Source organism: Chelonoidis abingdonii, chromosome 2 (genome assembly GCF_003597395.2).
Source record: "Chelonoidis abingdonii isolate Lonesome George chromosome 2, CheloAbing_2.0, whole genome shotgun sequence".
Classification (NCBI taxonomy): domain Eukaryota; kingdom Metazoa; phylum Chordata; order Testudines; family Testudinidae; genus Chelonoidis; species Chelonoidis abingdonii.
In genome coordinates this window covers 139,003,876-139,020,952 of record NC_133770.1, presented here as the reverse complement: position 1 = coordinate 139,020,952, position 17,077 = coordinate 139,003,876, and the positions used below count along the sequence as shown (strand labels likewise).

Sequence of the window (17,077 nt, the reverse complement as noted above, 5' to 3'; positions counted from 1 at the left end):
CGTTTGACCCTCGGAGGTCCACGCGTCCTGAATGTTTCACCCTGCCCTTCACAAAGGATTATGAGGAACAGCACGCAGATATAAGCAGGGATGCTGCTTTCCCCCAAGTCTAGCTTTCCCATAAGACCACCTTCCAGGTCTTTTTAACACGCCGAAAGCACATTCCACAGTCATCTGCACCGGCGCAGCTGTAGTTGAACCGTCCTTGCTTTGTCAGCTTCCTGTGTACGGTTCATGAGCCAAGGCTTAAGGGTAAGCGGGGTCTCCAAGGATCACATGGGCATTTTTGATCGTCCCCTACTGTGATCTTCCGTCTGAGAAAAGTCCCAGCCTGCAGCTTCCTGAAAGGCCACTGTTCCAAAGATGCATGCATCATGCACCTTTCCAGGCCAGCCTGTGTAAAATTGTCAGTGAAATGTCCACGATGATCCCACAAGCACCTTGGACGAAAACCATAGAGAAATTACCCCTTCGATTTAATGTACTCGGATGCCTTGTGGGGTGGGGCCAGAATAGGAGTATGCGTACCATTTATCGCCCTCCACATTTAGGGAACCATTTGTGCAAAGCCATCCAGAATGTCTGCACTGTCCCCAGAGTCACGGTTTCTTCTTAGCAGGATGAGATTATGGCCCTGCAAACTTGCCTTCAACACTATTTCACGTCGACTTTCCCACTTCCAAACTGGTTCGCAAAGCCGATCGGTAGACTGTCTGGAGTGCCATCTTCCAGACTGCAATAGCCACCCACTTCTCCACTGACAGGGCAGTCTCAATTTCGATGTCTTGCGCCGCAGGGTGGGGGCGAGCACGCACGTCCCATGAAGTGGACTTTCCTCATCCGAAGTTCTGCAGCCCATTGTCGTCATCCCAGACTTGCAAGGACGATGTGATCCACCACTCAGTGCTTGTTTCCTGAGCCAAGGCGGCGTTCCACCAGTCGCTGGCACATCGTTACTGCCACACAGGCAATTTCAAGTGTACCCGGTCAGGCGAATCTATATCATCGTCGTCTGGACTCCTCACTGTCACTTCACTTTGGAGCTGAAGGAATAGCTCAACTGCCAAAGTATGTAATGGCGAACATTCTCAGCAAAGTCCTCCGAGTTTCGTCGGATCCATTTCTTACAGAAACGCGCTACGACTCAAAATGGCATCACGGTGGCGTTGGACAGGAGCGAATGACCCGCACCTTCCTTCCCCTTCCCACAACCAACGCGCCAAAATGGGACAGGTGCTCTGTGGGATAGCTGTCCACAATGCACCACTCCCAACAGTGCTGCAACTGCTGCAAATTTGGCACACTTAGCGCTTGGTAGCTGTGAGTGTGGCCCACTGCAGCGCTGTTCCTCTACAGTGACGACCACAGCTGTAACTCCAGCGCTGCACATTCCAAGTGTAGCCAGGCCTTAGCTAACTTTCTCTTTTCCCTAAATAGGACAGAGTTTTAAACAGAGATCTTGGGAATGGTTGGGTCAGTACAATAGAATCTATTCCCATGTAACTCTCCTCACACTTCTATGGGTCATCTCAATTATCCACTTCAAAGATTTTTTCTCCTGCCGATTGCTAGCTATCTCAATTGATTGGACTCTCTTCCAGTTGGTATGCATACTTCACCTTTTTTATGTTCTTTGTATTTGTATAAAATATCTTCTGGTCTGTGTGTTCCATTCGTGCACTCCGAAGCAGTGAGCTGTAGCCCACGAAAGCTTATGCTGAAATAAATTTGTTAGTCTCTAAGTTGCCTCAAGTACTCCTATTCTAAATAGGACAGTTATTACCATCTTTAATCCCATCTAAAGAACTGTCAAATTGTCCTTTTAAAAACTTTCCATAGCTTAAAGGACCAAGGTATATTGTAAAAATGAAAACTTTATTTAATACTTTACATAGAAAATGCCTTAACTGTCTATTTTCCCCTTCTTTTCTAAATATTTAAAGGGTTAAAAAGATTTATAATGGTTTGTTTGCAAGAGTACTGAGCAGGCTGAGGTCTCTGTATACCAAATACTGAAGCTTGTTTAAGACTGCTTAATGTTGGACAGTGACTGCGGTATGCTATCACCTTTGACTTTTTGGACACCTATATTCCATCGAAATTGATACAGCCAAACGCACGATGACATAGAGTTTATTGTGAGATAGTGTTAAATGGCTAAAAGTTGTTTTTTGTATTTCAGAATGATGTTGTGTTTTATAACAGATGTTTTAATATTATAGCTCAATTATGTGTGATTTAATGGAATTAGCACTTGCTTTTTGACCTTGTCTTCATAAATCAGTGCTTCTCATAAAGCAGGATCCATGCCAATTTTGGGGAACGGGTTGGATGGCAAACTGTACATGTGCATCTGTGAGGAGAGTATCAAATTTAGGAAAATGTTGTTTGAAATTTGTTGGTACTAATTTTGTGAAAGTTAAAGATGCTGATGAATTTTCTGAACCCCAATGCATCCCCTGCCTAAAAACTAAATACAGTGGGACATCAGAGCAGCAGTTAGGAGTCCACAAAGATAATCCTAATTATTGCTGCACTGCAGTGGTGGTGGATTTTGTTTAAAAGACCTAAGCAGAAAGCATATTACTACTGGCCAGCTATTCCATGCTTCTGTGGCCCTTCTGTGACACTGTGGCAGCAAAAAGGGACTGTAAAGTTGGCTTAACTAGACTCCTCAAGAGGTCTCTGGATGGGAGAATCCAAAACAGTGTAGTGAACCATAGTTGCTTCTCTGGCAAAGCTCATTGCCATCTCCATTGTAAATGGCATTTAGGGGCATGGTTGGAGTGAAGCTGTGCCACAGGTATCCCAGCTGTCAAAACAGCCCCTTGTTACTTAAGCTGCTGCAAGTTGTGTGAGGATTGCGCAGACCTCAAGATCAGAGGAACACAAGGGTGGTGTAAAGTCAATTTCGCCCTCAAGAGGGTCAGATGATCTCGGCCTATATATTGTATGTATACAGTATGGGATACTGTATGTGTACAGACACACAAAGAAGTTAACAGACCTCTGCATGAAATTCAGGGAGGTTTAGCCACAATTAATGTTTGTATATTGTTTTAGGGTGTCTCCTGGAATACAGTTCGCTACATGGTAGGCGAAATCCAGTATGGAGGTCGAGTGACTGATGACTATGACAAAAGACTGCTGAACACATTTGCTAAGGTCTGGTTCAGTGAAAACATGTTCAGTCAAGACTTCTGCTTTTACAAAGGGTACAGCATACCCAAATGTACCACAGTGGATCAGTACCTTCAGTACATACAGGTCTGTACAGTACCAAGCTCTTACCAAATGAAAACAATACTAATAAACACTCATCCAAGTTCTTTCTACCCTTCAGCATCTTCCTTTAGTTTCAGTCTGTTAAACAGATTTTTCTCCTGTCTGCATACTTGCCTAAATATCTGCTAGCGAAGGAGTTATAATGCTGTTCCAGTAGCTCTACACTTTATTTTCCCTTTTAACTCCCTTGAGAGAAGTACCATCTAGAGAGACCATTAACAGTAACAGGAAACTTGGAAATGGCAGAGATGCTTAATGACTTCTTTGTTTTGGTCTTCACTGAGAAGTCTGAAGGAATGCCTAACATAGTGAGTGCTAATGGGAAGGGGGTAGGTTTAGAAGATAAAATAAAAAAGAACAAGTTAAAAATCACTTAGAAAAGTTAGATGCCTGCAAGTCACCAGGGCCTGATGAAATGCATCCTAGAATACTCAAGGAGCTAAATAGAGGAGGTATCTGAGCCTCTAGCTATTATCTTTGGAAAATCATGGGAGATGGGAGAGATTCCAGAAAGACTGGAAAAGGGCAAATATAATGCCCATCTATAAAAAGGGAAATAAAAACAACCTAGGAAACTACAGACCAGTTATTTTAACTTCTGTGCCAGGGAAGATAATGGAGCAAGTAATTAAGGAAATCATCTGCAAACCCTTGGAAAGTGGTAAGATAATAGGGAATAGCCACATGGATTTGTAAAGAACAAATTGTGTCAAACCAATCTGATAGCTTTCTTTGATAGGATAACGAGTCTTGTGGATAAGGAGAAGCGGTGGATGTGGTATACCTAGACTTTAGTAAGGCATTTGATACGTCTTGCACATGATATTCTTATCAATAAACTAGGCAAATACAATTTAGATGGGGCTATTATAAGGTGGGTGCATAACTGGCTGGATAACTGTACTCAGAGAGTAGTTATTAATGGTTCCAGTCCTGCTGGAAAGGTATAACAAGTGGAGGTTCCTCAGGGGTCTGTTTTGGACCGGCTCTGTTCAATATCTTCTAAACAGGAGGAGGTTCTGGCCTTCTAGCTATTATCTTGGAAATATCATGGGAGATGGGGAAGAGATTCCAGAAGACTGGAAAGGCAAATATAATGCCCATCTAAAAGCGGAATAAAAAACAACCTAGGAAACTACAGACCAGTTATTTAACTTCTGTGCAGGTTAAGATAATGGAGCAAGTAATTAAGGAAATCATCTGCAAACCTTGGAAAGTGGTAAGATAATAGGGAATAGCAACATGGATTTTGTTAAAGAACAAATTGTGTCAAACCAATCTGCTAGTGGCTGATAGGATACGATGTCTTGTGGCATAAGGGAAGAGCGGTGGATGTGGTTTTATAACCTAGACTTTAGTAAGTCATTTTGATACGGGTTTCACCATGGATATTCTTATCAATAAACTAGGCAATACAATTTAGATGGGGCTTTATACGGTGTGGTGAATCACTGGGCTGGATAACTGTAACTCGAGAGTAGCCAGAGAAGAGCAACAAGAATGATTATAGGTCTTGAGAACATGACCTACGAAGGAAGGCTGAAAGAATTGGGTTTGTTTAATTTGGAAAAGAGAAGACTGACAGGGGACAAAACTTGTTCACCTTCCCCTCTAAGGATAGAAAAAGAAGCAATGGGCTTAAATTGCAGCAAGGGAGATTTAGGTTGGACATTAGGAAAAAGTTCCTAACTGTCAGGGTGGTTAAACAATGGAATAAATTGCCTAGGGAGGTTATGGAATCTCCATCTCTGGAGATTTTTAAGAATAGGTTAGATAAATGTCTATCATGAGGGCAGGGGACTGGACTTGATGACCTCTCGAGGTCCCTTCCAGTCCTAGAGTCTATGAATCTGTGAGAAATGGAGAATGGGAGTCCGGGCTCTTGGCCCTACCTCACAGGAAATGTTAGGGGAGTCTGAAGTGGAAAATGACTATTCACACATAGGGGGATGTTGCATATTTAGGCCTGGTCTACACTGGGGCAGGGATCGATCTAAGTTACACAACTTCAGCTATGTGAATAATGTAGCTGAAGTCGATGAACTTAGATTGACTTACTGTGGTGTCTTCACCGTGGTGAATCAACTCTGCCTGCGCCTCTTGCCGAGCTGGAGTACAGAAGTCGACGGGAGAGCGCTCGGGGTCTAGACGTGATGTATCGAACCCCGCTGGATCGTGTAGACATACCCTAAGTGGTTGCAGTCAACAAGGTTTGTGCTTCAGTCCTAGGTTTTGGAAAGCACTGGATTCTTTGCATTTAAGGCTGCTAATTGAGCATCACAGGATGACAAAATTAGGAAAATAAAGCATTTTTATTTTATAGGGTAGTAACTGCTTTTATTCCTCTGGCTTTTTTACAGCTGGTATTTGTGAATTTTACCTCCAATTACAATTCTGTGTGTTTGATCATCTAGACCCTGCCTGCTTATGACACTCCTGAGGTATTTGGGCTGCATCCCAATGCTGATATCACTTACCAAAGCAAGCTTGCCAAGGATGTGTTGGATACTATCCTCAGTATTCAACCTAAAGACAGTTCCAGTGGAGGAGGCGAGACTAGAGAGGCGGTGGTAGCTAGATTGGCTGATGATATGTTGGAGAAGCTTCCTGATGATTATCCACCATTTGAAGTGAGTTCATGAAATCCTGTCAGAAATGACATCTGCTCTGTCTTTACTTATGTATGTGCAAAAAACCACAGAAAAGTCCCATATAATCTTCTTAAAAAGCTTTAGTGAATCCATTTACATTGATAAATGCTTTAAAAATATATACTGAGGAAGCCTGAATGGGATGTAGAAGTTCATAGTGAGGTTGCTAAAATTGTACTGATTGGCATTATTGCTTTGCTAAAAATTAAATCACTTGTTGATTTTCCGTTTACACTGAGGGAGGTCAGCAGTTTTCATCAGCTAAATTAGATAACATTGTGAGAGAGAACTTGTGCTCTGTTTGTAAATTAAAATTCCTAAATTTTGTTACTTTGTAGTTCAGCATAGAAACTGCAGATACTTGTAGTAATTTGTTTTCATATATTACAGTGTTTCTTTACAATGGAGTGAATGGCTCATGGGGTTGACAATGGTGTGGATGTGGGTGTGAGAGAGTGAAATATATATATAGTGTGTGTGTGTGGAACCTTTTCATCTTGCCTTCACTGGTTCAAACCCAGTGAAGTTAACTACTGACTCAGCAGCAATGCTTAGCCCAATTGCGGTGAGTTTGGTTTCAGTTATAGTTGCAATAGACACTTTCCTACATTGTGCAGAGGAAACACTGCCAATGACTTACCCTCCCCTAGCTAGCATCCAGGGGAAACAGAATGGAGAGTTTAGGAGGGGAGAGTGAACAGACAGGACCATAGTGGCATGTGGCTAGATGCACAAGCTGTACAGTCAGTGTACGTGTGCATGTGTGCACACTTTTGTTTGTCCAGCTTTGGCCCAGCTCTTTACAAATACAGTTATTCTCTTGTCCATTATCTTACTTGTGCTGTGTTCCATCAGGTATGATGTAAGCATCATCTCACAGTAGTTAACACCAATGATGACAAACCCAACAGAAATGAGGAGCCACCTGTTCTAATTTGAACTGCTGAGCCAGTGACCTCTCGCAGGTCTGTGTCTTGACATGAGCTCAGCACACTGAAATTTCTGAGCTAATGACCTCACAGAAGCCTGAGCACTATCACCCCAGCAAGCCATAGAAGATAAGTTAGGAAATTTTTTCGAAGCTTGAGACTTGATATCCAATCAGAGCAGCACTTTTGAGCTCACAAGACTTGTGCCTTTTGTTATCCCCATCAGCAAGTTTGTAGTGCTTAGGCTGAGGTTTCACAAGTTTTTAAGCTTTCACACAAGCCCAGAAGCTAGAGGTGCTCAACCAGTAACCTCAGAGAGGGCTGTCACTCATCCCAGCAAGGTAGGAGGAGTACTTAGCCAGTAACCTTAAAAAGCCCTGTGTCACCACATAGAATCACATGGTTAAATTGCTGAACTAGTGAGTTTACAAAGCCTTGTCTCTTGTAATCTTTCTCAGGAAGCTAAATGTGTCAAACTAGACATCTCACAAGTCTGACCCTTATTATCAGTCCAATAATTTCGAGAGGCTAAGTAGGGTTTAAAGAGACAGTGTGGACAAGTGCAGTACTCCTTCCTCTGATAACACCTTAACTCTCTCTGTTGGGCATTGGAGAACTCATTTCTGCCAGAGCTGCTGTTCTTCCTGCTGTTCTTTGGTCAGCTTCTACTTTAGCACTACTGTGTGCATATGTGTTGGGTGTTCATGCTACTGTTTCAGCCACTTCTTTACTTTTACCCTGAATGAAAGACAGAAGCTGGGCTCAAAGCTTCCTCATCAATGGGAGGTGAAATTAGGACTCAAGAAGTGAATTGTATCAGGATGTGCACACTGCTCTGAAGGGTCATTATCAGGTTCATTTAAAAACAATTTTCCTTAACTATGTTAAAACCACCACCACAGAGGATATAAAATGAAGCTTAAAAATTAATTAAATTTACACGCTTCATGCTGATTTCTCATTTGGCTTCTGCATCTTTTCATGATAACTTTGTAGAACTTATTTGTATTAGAATATGAGATTAATAGTGTGATCTCCTTTGACCCAAGTGGCTGGTCAAACTTTGTGGCCCTGTGTCTTGTTTCTCCATAGACAGAGAAAATAGTGATAGAATCAGGTATTTTCTTTGATGCAATATTGTTTATTTGCAAAGATGATACATCGAGTCTTCTTTCCCCGAACACAGAAAGGAAAAAAAAAGCAGGAGACAGTTCTTTTGATCACTGTTCCAAATCTGCCTTTCCAGCCAGCATGCGTGTCCAACAAGTTTCCTCACTTAGCTGCCTCCCAGGGTAAAGTTACGAGTGCTTCTGTTATGGTTTACTTGGCTTCCTAGCAGCCTCTCTCTCTCTCTACTTTAGCACTACAGTGTGCCTATGTTTTGGGTGTTCATGCTACTGTTTCAGCCTCTTCTTTACGTATACCCTGAATGAAATACGGAAGCTATGCTCAATCCTTAACAACAAGGTTTAATCCAACCCACAACTATACTATTAGAGTAGAAGGGTACACTTCTTGTGGAAAGCAGCACGGGAGTTTGATCTCTTCCTTAAGTTCTCAAACTAGAGTCAGGTTTTGGTGCATAGTTGCTCCTTGGGAACAGGGCATTGGTATTCAGGCTGAGATCTCTGAAAGAGGGAATTGTCTACAAGATGCCGTGATGCCTTCTATTTCAGGGCGGGTATGTAGAGTGTACATAAATTATGGCAGGAATATTCCTGGACTCCATGTCACTGATGTCTCTTCCAATGGAGAGCTGACCAACAAGGGTCTTGTGATCTGCTACTGCTTGGGTCAGGGGTGACAATACCTACCTATCTGATTGCCCTTACTTATAACCGTCTAATGAAAACGATCATGTATTGGTATCTAACTTTTCCATAAAGTGAACTTTCTCTTGATTTAGCTAAAAGAATCTGCTTTTGTTTGGCTTTTTCTTGACAGGTAAAGGAAAGGCTGCAGAAGATGGGACCGTTCCAGCCTATGAACATCTTCTTGAGACAGGAGATAGACAGAATGCAGAGGGTTATCACCTTGGTGCGAAGCACTCTGACTGATCTCAAACTTGCCATTGATGGGACCATCATCATGAGTGAAAATCTGAGGGATGCTTTGGATTGCATGTATGATGCAAGAATTCCTGCCGTTTGGGAAAAGGTTGGTATTAAACTGTTCAGAGTCCTCTGTCAATGTTGCATTTTAAAGACTAAAAAAATTACATACTCAGATTATTAAACATCATTAATATCCAATATGTTAATATACTTTAATATCAAAAGGTTTAATGTATTTTGTTCAACCCCTTTTTGAAAATATAACCCTGAAATGAAGTGCTAGATCTCAGTGAATATATGAAATCATGGTTGTGACTGCATTATCAAATTTGAGAGAGAGCTTATAGCCGAAGAGTGGAGTTATGGGATTGTACAGGGTGTAAAATAGGGCAGAATCTGATCATATATCCCCCTTTCTTTACCCTCTTTCTGACTTACTTTAAAAACTCCTTTTTGTCTAAAACTTCTCATACGTAGTTGGCCAGAGAAGAAATATTTTTTCTGAAGTATTATGTAAACTGTAGAAGGGCTGGCCATGTCATCGCAGGTAAGATTGAGTTCCATTTTGTATTTAATGCAGAGATTAATCCTTTTAGGTATGAAAAATACCATGTATCATGACAGCACTTTTTGGGTACAGAATGCATCTTCTGAGAATTTATAAATCTGTTAATTTGAGTTTAAATTTTGGATCCATTAAGAAAATCAGTGTGTCCTTTTTATCTGATTGTCTAGAAGCTCAGGGCAAATACAAACGATATCCGGGCAAATAGCTGTTTAGGTTGCCTAAAATTAGATGATACATCAGATAATTTGCCTGGACAGCATGTGAACAGTTCATTGTATTTTGATCCAGGTAGTTATCTAATATATGGGTCTTGAGAGTTGTTTCAGTTAGGACCAGAAATGGATATTGGAGTCAGGTGTTTCATGATGCAGTTTTGTTTATTTACAAAGAATGTAGATATACTCATGTTTCCTTGATAACAGTAGGAACAAAACAGGAGACAGTTTCTTTTTCGCCAGACAAAAGACTATCTATTTATACACACACACACAATCGAATATTGAACACTGCAGTGATGATTGTGAAGCTTGGCTGAGGTGGTGAAGTCAGAGGGTGGGATTTGCCAGAGAATGTCTTACTCCTAAATGATGAACAGTTGGCTGAGCCCCCAAGGGTTAATACATTATTGTTAATGTAGCTTCACACTCTACAAGGGAGCACAAATGGTGGGAGGGACAGAGAGAGGCAGAGACTCACAATGCCCCTTTAAATACGCTGACCCCCCTCTGAGTACACTGCCTTTTCAAGTAGATTGGCAAGTTGAGACAGCAGCTGATGCCAGCAAGCTCCCCCCATCCTGAGCCCTGTCGTGCCCTCCGCCCTTGCTCTATGGAGATGGGGTAAAGGAGTGGGGGGCAGGAGCAGGGCATAGGGGGACACCCTGACATTAGCATCCCCCCTGTACACCAAGCAGGAGGCTCCTGGAAGCAGCTTCAAGGCAGAGGGCAGGAGCAGTACACAGAAGTGTGGGGAGGGACAGCTGAACTGCCCGGCAATTGATAGCCTGCTGGGCGGCTGCTGCACAGGGAATTTAGGGGAGCTGATAGAGGGGCTGCCAGCCCACCCTTTTTCCAAGCTCCACCAGCTAGCTCCAACGGGCTGCTATTTCTGCAAGTAGTGGACAAAACGGACGGCTGCCAAACAATGTTATAAGGAAGCATTGCACAACTTTAAAGGAGCGTGTTCTGTAGTTCATCAGTAACGTAACAATGAAACAATGTTAACCGGAACGACTTTAAGTGAGGAGTTACTGTACTCAGTAACAATACATTGAGCTCCCAGGGAAACCCCTCCACCCATATAGCTCAGGTTCCTGACCAGCATTGCATATGGATTTTGTTTGGGTGATGGCTCCTATTGTTTCAGCTGGATGCAGGGTGGCAGTCATGCCTACCAGCTTCCACAAGATTTCAGCTAACCCTGAGCATAACAGCATGAAGCCAAGATGATACTCATGTTGCTGTGCAGTGCATCCTTGAGCTTGGTGTTCTGGAACTTAACCATTTTCAGTGTTTTTATTATTCAAACTGATGCCAATCTATTGATGATAGAGATTATCCTTAAATTCCCCCCCTCTCTCCCAAGGTAGTAATATCAGCTTCTTGCTTATGATTTTGAGGCCTCTGAGGTACTTTGGAATTATTCACTATGTGCATTTTTTTTGACAGTCACACCAAAGCACCAACAGCAATGATAAAAAATATATATATTTGACTGTGACATAGCTGGAACGTAAGGGCTGAGGTAGCTTGAGTTACCTGTCTTGAACTTCAGAATAATCCATCAAAGTTGGAGGCACTATTTTCTTATAATGGGCTTAATTACCTTTGTGATGGGCAAGGATACTGACCTACATCAGTGATTCCTTCTAAATACTGCCAAATGCAAATGACACTTTTTCAAACATATAAACACCAGCCTACTTGCATTGCTCTTCATGTATTGCTGTTGATGTAAATGTTACCCTTTGTCCTGTAGTGCTGTGGTGGTAGAAGCTGATCTGGAATTAACTTAATCAAAACATGCCTGTGTGGTATTGATGCAGATATGGATGAATGCAGATACTTTCTAGTCCTATCAGGCTGATGTCTATTGGCTCGAAGGGAGACCAAGAAAAAAATACTACCTGTGGACATAGTCACAGTGAGCTCTCAACAGCTGGACTTGGCTAACGCTATTTAGAGCTAGATTTCAGTCCATATGGGCATTATCCATAATGTCTGAAGATTGACTTGAAAAAAAATTACAGCAGTCTCTGTTCTGACTCATTGTCAGACTGGTAGTGGGAGTGATGTAACTTCAAAGCTAGGACAAAAGTAAACATAATACCAAGCAATAATCAGACCCAAAAAGCAAGAGAATAAAAATGGAACCCTGGCTTAATAGTCCAAAGTGGGAGAGGGAACTAGCTGAATGCTGAGCAATGCCATTAAGACTATGACATTTGCAGCAATATTCATTTGAAATGCTTGAGAGAAACAGGTCACAGCTCAAATGTAGGGTCAAGTGAATTTCTTCATTAGACAACCAAATCTGAAGCCTTAGCAGTATATTGAAAAGTGATCAGAAGCAGAATTTGTCTCTTTAAGTAGCTTAATTTTACTAACATTCATCTCTCGTTTGTATACCTGTACAACCTTATGGATTTTAGTGAGACTGTCTGCATATAACTGAGAGTAGAATTTAGTCCACTGGGTTTATTTTTTCTAAAGTTAGTTTAGCTTTTTTTAAATTAACGAGCTTTGGTTATAGTATGCACGTGGTCACTAATGAGCTGAATAGTGACAATTTATAAGCCTCCTATAAGCCTTCTTAATTAAATCCTTTTATAAACACATCTTAATTTTTTGTATTTAACATTTAAAATTTATTTGGGCATAAGCTTTTGTGGGCTAAAACCCACTTCATCGGATTCATGCAGTGGAAAATACAGTAAGAACACACACACACACACACACACACACCATGAAAAAATTCAAGCCTTGAATAAAGACTAGGGTTGGATGGGTCATTACACAAAGTAAAAACTATTTCCCCATACTAATTTTCCCCTGCTATTACTCACACCTTCTTGGCAACTGTTTGAAATGGGCCATTCTGATTATCACTACATTTTTTTTTCCCTACTGATGATAGCCCACCTTAATTGATTAGTCTCATTAGAGTTGGTAAGGCAACATCCAGGGGCGGCTCTAGGCATTTTGTCGCCCCAAGCACGGCAGGCAGGCTGCCTTCAGCGGCTTGCTGCAGAGGGTCCGCTGAAGCCGCCGGACCAGTGGACCCTCCTCAGGCAAGCCGCCGAAGGCAGCCAGCCTGCCGCCCTCACGGGGACTGGCAGAGCGCCCCCAGTGGCTTGCCACCCCAAGCCCGCGCTTGGCGTGCTGGGGCCTGGAGCCGCCCGTGGCAACACCCATTTTTTCATGTTCTCTGTGTATATATATCTTCCTACTGTATTTTCCACTGCATGCATCTGATGAAGTGGGTTTTAGCCCATGATAACTTATGCTCAAATAAATTTGTTAGTCTCTAAGGTGCCATAAGTACTCCTGTTCTTTTTGCGGATACAGACTAACACGGCTGCTACTCTGAAATCTATGAAGGGGAAAATGTGTCTTGAAAAATCTGTTTCTGGATTCACAAACACTAAAATAGATTAATCCTAATTGTATGGATTTTGCATAGTGCTATGGCAGGACAGAGTTAAGGTTTCTGCTGAAAGAGAAAAATACACTTATGAAGATGATTAAGGGGAGAAAGAGTTTACATTCATAAAGAAACAGAACAAAGAAAAGTAGCCTATACACAGAATTTCAATGAGTTTTAACTATGCGGGGATTCTAAGGAATGGTGTTCTGTTACTGAGATTTATAGAGTCAAAAATCTGATACTGGATGCATAATTTCTTATGGCCCATTTTTACTTCAAAGTTGTCAGAAAATTCATTCTGTACCTCAAAAATATGTGCTTTAGTCTTGGGAAACAAATTTTTCATGCAGAAGAGGTTGAATCATTGCTTTAAGTTCAAAACTGAAGTCAGCATTAATGAATCACAGCCAAAGCCTCCTTAAAATATTATGTTAAAAAACTATGCTAAATGGATGTTACTGAGGTGGCAAAGCCAAACAGTCAGTAAGTGCCAGAACTAAGGTTGCCTGTGCAACCTTATTCATTCCTCATTGTGCGCAGCCATCCTGGACACTGAAAAGGGCAGAGAATCTGTTGAAAAAACAGATGTGATTGTGGAATTAACTTAATGTATTATGACTCCGTCTTTAATTTTCTGTGGAGTAGTCTGAGCGTAAGATGGAGAAGCAGAGACTGACGCTGGCTGCCCCTGTCAAATAACTTAGCTTCTCTTCATCTCTCTCTGCTATGGAGGTACTTGGTATAGATCTTTGAAGATGGAAAATGCTATTCAAATGCTCTGTATTATCACTGCATAAGATTTTATTAAGACAGAGCCTTTTTAATTCTGAAAATTCAGTTCCCAAGACAATTGTCAATTCTGTAAGTGACATGAAAGCAGCTTAATGTATGAGCAAATGATTTGTAGACAGGTTATAGAAAAATGCAGTGCTTTGACATCTATGGTTAAAAGGCACTAGTTAGGTATTGTTTTAAATGTGGAAGGGGGTCCAACTGAGCTTATTGCTGGCATTTAATAACTTTTGAGTTGTTTACTTTACAACCTAAATACTATTTGCTTTATGTAATTTCCTAAATCCTTTTCTTAAAAAGATAAAGGCAAAAACAATTATTTTATATGCAACTACTTCCCCATCATGCATCATTAGCAGGGTTGGAAATGTGAGATTTAATCATTGCAACACAGACTTCTACCCTTTGAGATACTGGACTAATTAGCAACAAGCTAAGGCTGTTACCCAGAAAGGTGGTTGGCTTCTGGCATCATGTGCTGGAACCAGAGGGTGGTCAGGGGAAACTGAGGTAGACCTTTTCCCCTACCCTGGGAGTTAGAGGTGCTCCAGTACTCTGTGGTACTCTTAGGGGAACTGCATTTTTCAAGGGGATATAACTTGGCCAAATTTGGGCAGATTTTCCTGGGGACTGCAGAAGGCACATACCTTACGTGAGGTCCACCCATCTGCCAAATTTGAAGTCCTTGCTCCAAAGAATGGGTATTTTGCTATTGTTCAAAAAGAGATGACAGAATTTTAACATAAGTAAAAAATAAAATAAAAAATCCCCTACACTAGGTCTCAGGACAGCCAATCCATTTTGACTGAAAGTTCAAAGAAAAAAATTCAGCCTGAGAGAGACATCCAGCATGGAAACGTTCATCCCAAACAATTAGTTTGACAAAGTTAGAATCAACTGAAATGGAGTCTTACAATGGGAAATGTCTGACCATCATAGCAGCAGGTGATGCTACTAATCCTGTCTATAATAATGGATATAGGGAGAAATTCTGGCCCTACTGAAGTCAATTGGAGTTGTATCGTTGGCTTTAGCAGGGCCAAAATTTCAGCCTGAGGTTGATAATTCCAAACTTAATATTTCAATAGTCTTGTAATAATATGTCCCTAATATTTTGGGATATTTTCCTTGATATGGTAAGTTAATTGGCATTGATACGATTACAAAATCTTCAAAGGTCTAAACATCCCCTGTCCCTAAAAAGCACCTCTTTTTTACCTATTTCTAGGGGTCTTGGGCTTCCAGCACACTAGGTTTCTGGTTTACTGAACTTCTGGAAAGAAACCGTCAGTTTTACTACTGGATATTTGAGGGCCGACCAAACTGCTTCTGGATGACAGGGTTCTTTAACCCGCAAGGATTTTTGACTGCAATGAGACAGGTGAATTGTTTTCTTTTTATATTACCCTTTCAATAATATTCCCTCTTTATTATAGCTTGCATGGGAAGGGTGTGTGTGTGTGAGATAGAGAAAGAGAGAGAGAGAGAGAGAGAATGTTTTCTTTTGTGTGTTGAACTACTTTGCCCTTTTAGAATTAGATTCTGCCCTTGGCTACATCGGACATGTTAGAAGAGGAGCTAAGGGACAGCTGAAATCCCCAGGACAATTTTTTGCTGTCTTAGCAGTCATACCTGCCATGTGACCCTTGAGTATGGTGCACTGTACTTACTATTTTGGGCCCACCCATCTTCATGCCAAGGGCTGCCTTGGAGGGTCTCTAGGAGGGAGTGGAGATCAGATATGGCAAACCTACAGAAAAAACGCAGACATTGGGCTTGTTTTTGGCTTAATTGGCTTGTGAGTTGCTTGTTGGCTAGTTTTTGGCTTGTAGCTTGTTGCTTGTTTGGCTTGTTGCTTCTTTTTCTTTTTTGATCAGCTCCCAGCAAGGGTGGGCTAGCAGAGGCAGGGAGCGGGGGGAAGAGGATGGAGTCAGGGTGAACAGCAGGCCCACCACAGTCCCAGACTGGCTGCTGGGGGGGGGATCTATTTACATAGAGTGTTGGGGTTCTTAGGAATTGGCTTGTTTTGGCCTTGTTTTGAAATTGGATTAGCTTGATTTTTGGCTCATTGTGAAAGTTAGGGTGCTTATTTACCACGTGAAAGTTGGCAACTGTGGTGGAGATACTATGTTCTTCACTTGGGTTCCGAACAGCCCCTCGGGGGGTGTGCAAAGGGTAGGAAATCCTTGTGCCCTTTTTGTCTCACACAAGGGCTGACCAGGGTCCTTGTTCTCTGTCCTCTTCAGTGCTTGGCCTATCTGGAGAGTTTCCAGAAAAAATGAAGTTAGTCCTTTTTGTCACATCTGGAGGTCAGAAGTTGAAGCAGAGTAGCTTCTCTCAATGAAGAATGTGAAATTGCACATATCTCTTCCATACAGACAATCTGTAAACAGTTGGTTATTGTGTTTTTGGCTAAAGGGTTGCCTAGGAGTTAAATCAGTTAGAGCTAGCTTTGGATTGTAGGAATCTAAAAGCTACTGGGTATAGACAGCCATACTCAGAGGAGGTATTCAATGGAATATATACCTCTTGGTATGTGGAATTAGGGTTTAGATAGTTGAGGGCAGGGAGAATCTTTAGTTGGAAACCCTAGGACCTTTTAGGCAGGGACAGTCAAACAAAAAAGTTTGAAATGCTTAAAAAGTTGAGATTTGGAGTAGAGATAGGTCAGAGGATCTGCAGAGAAACAGACTGTAACACAGACCCCTGATGCTATCACATCGGGGTAAGTGGAGGCCAAATTTAGGTAAGACCATATGCCTGTAGTCTTTTGTTATTTTAATCCTTGACTCTCTACTTGTAATGTTCCTTTGAATAAATAAATCATAGTTGCTTTGAATAAGCTGTCCTAAGTCACTGCCATTTCATACTGGTCATAAGCACCTAGAGAGAATTCTGTAGCAGGGTCTGAAACCAGTTGAGCTGGCAGAGGTAATACAATTCTTGCATACAGGGGATGCTGTAACCCAATGATTCAGCCTAAAAGTGGGGTGAACTGCAGGGTTTCCACTCTTGAGAAGAATGCAGATTTAGGCATATCACTTGCAAAGGATGCCTATCGGAGCGAATGAAAGAGTGGTCAAAAGTATAATGCACCCCTGCACTGTAATATACTTTATTGCCGTTCTCCAGATCTGAAAGCTGTTAAGTAAT

At 41.7% G+C, this 17,077-nt stretch overlaps 1 protein-coding gene across 2 annotated transcripts in view; it reads left to right on the top strand.

Moving 5' to 3' along the window:
• The window catches only part of DNAH5 (dynein axonemal heavy chain 5), a 253,591-nt gene that overhangs the window by 217,028 nt on the left and 19,486 nt on the right, over positions 1–17,077 (top strand). For both annotated transcript variants that reach the window (XM_075062684.1, XM_075062685.1), the window contains exons 74-77: positions 3,064–3,267; positions 5,700–5,915; positions 8,810–9,022; positions 15,153–15,305. In XM_075062684.1, the coding sequence (XP_074918785.1) occupies positions 3,064–3,267; positions 5,700–5,915; positions 8,810–9,022; positions 15,153–15,305 (786 nt within the window). The remainder of the gene's footprint in view (positions 1–3,063; positions 3,268–5,699; positions 5,916–8,809; positions 9,023–15,152; positions 15,306–17,077) is intronic.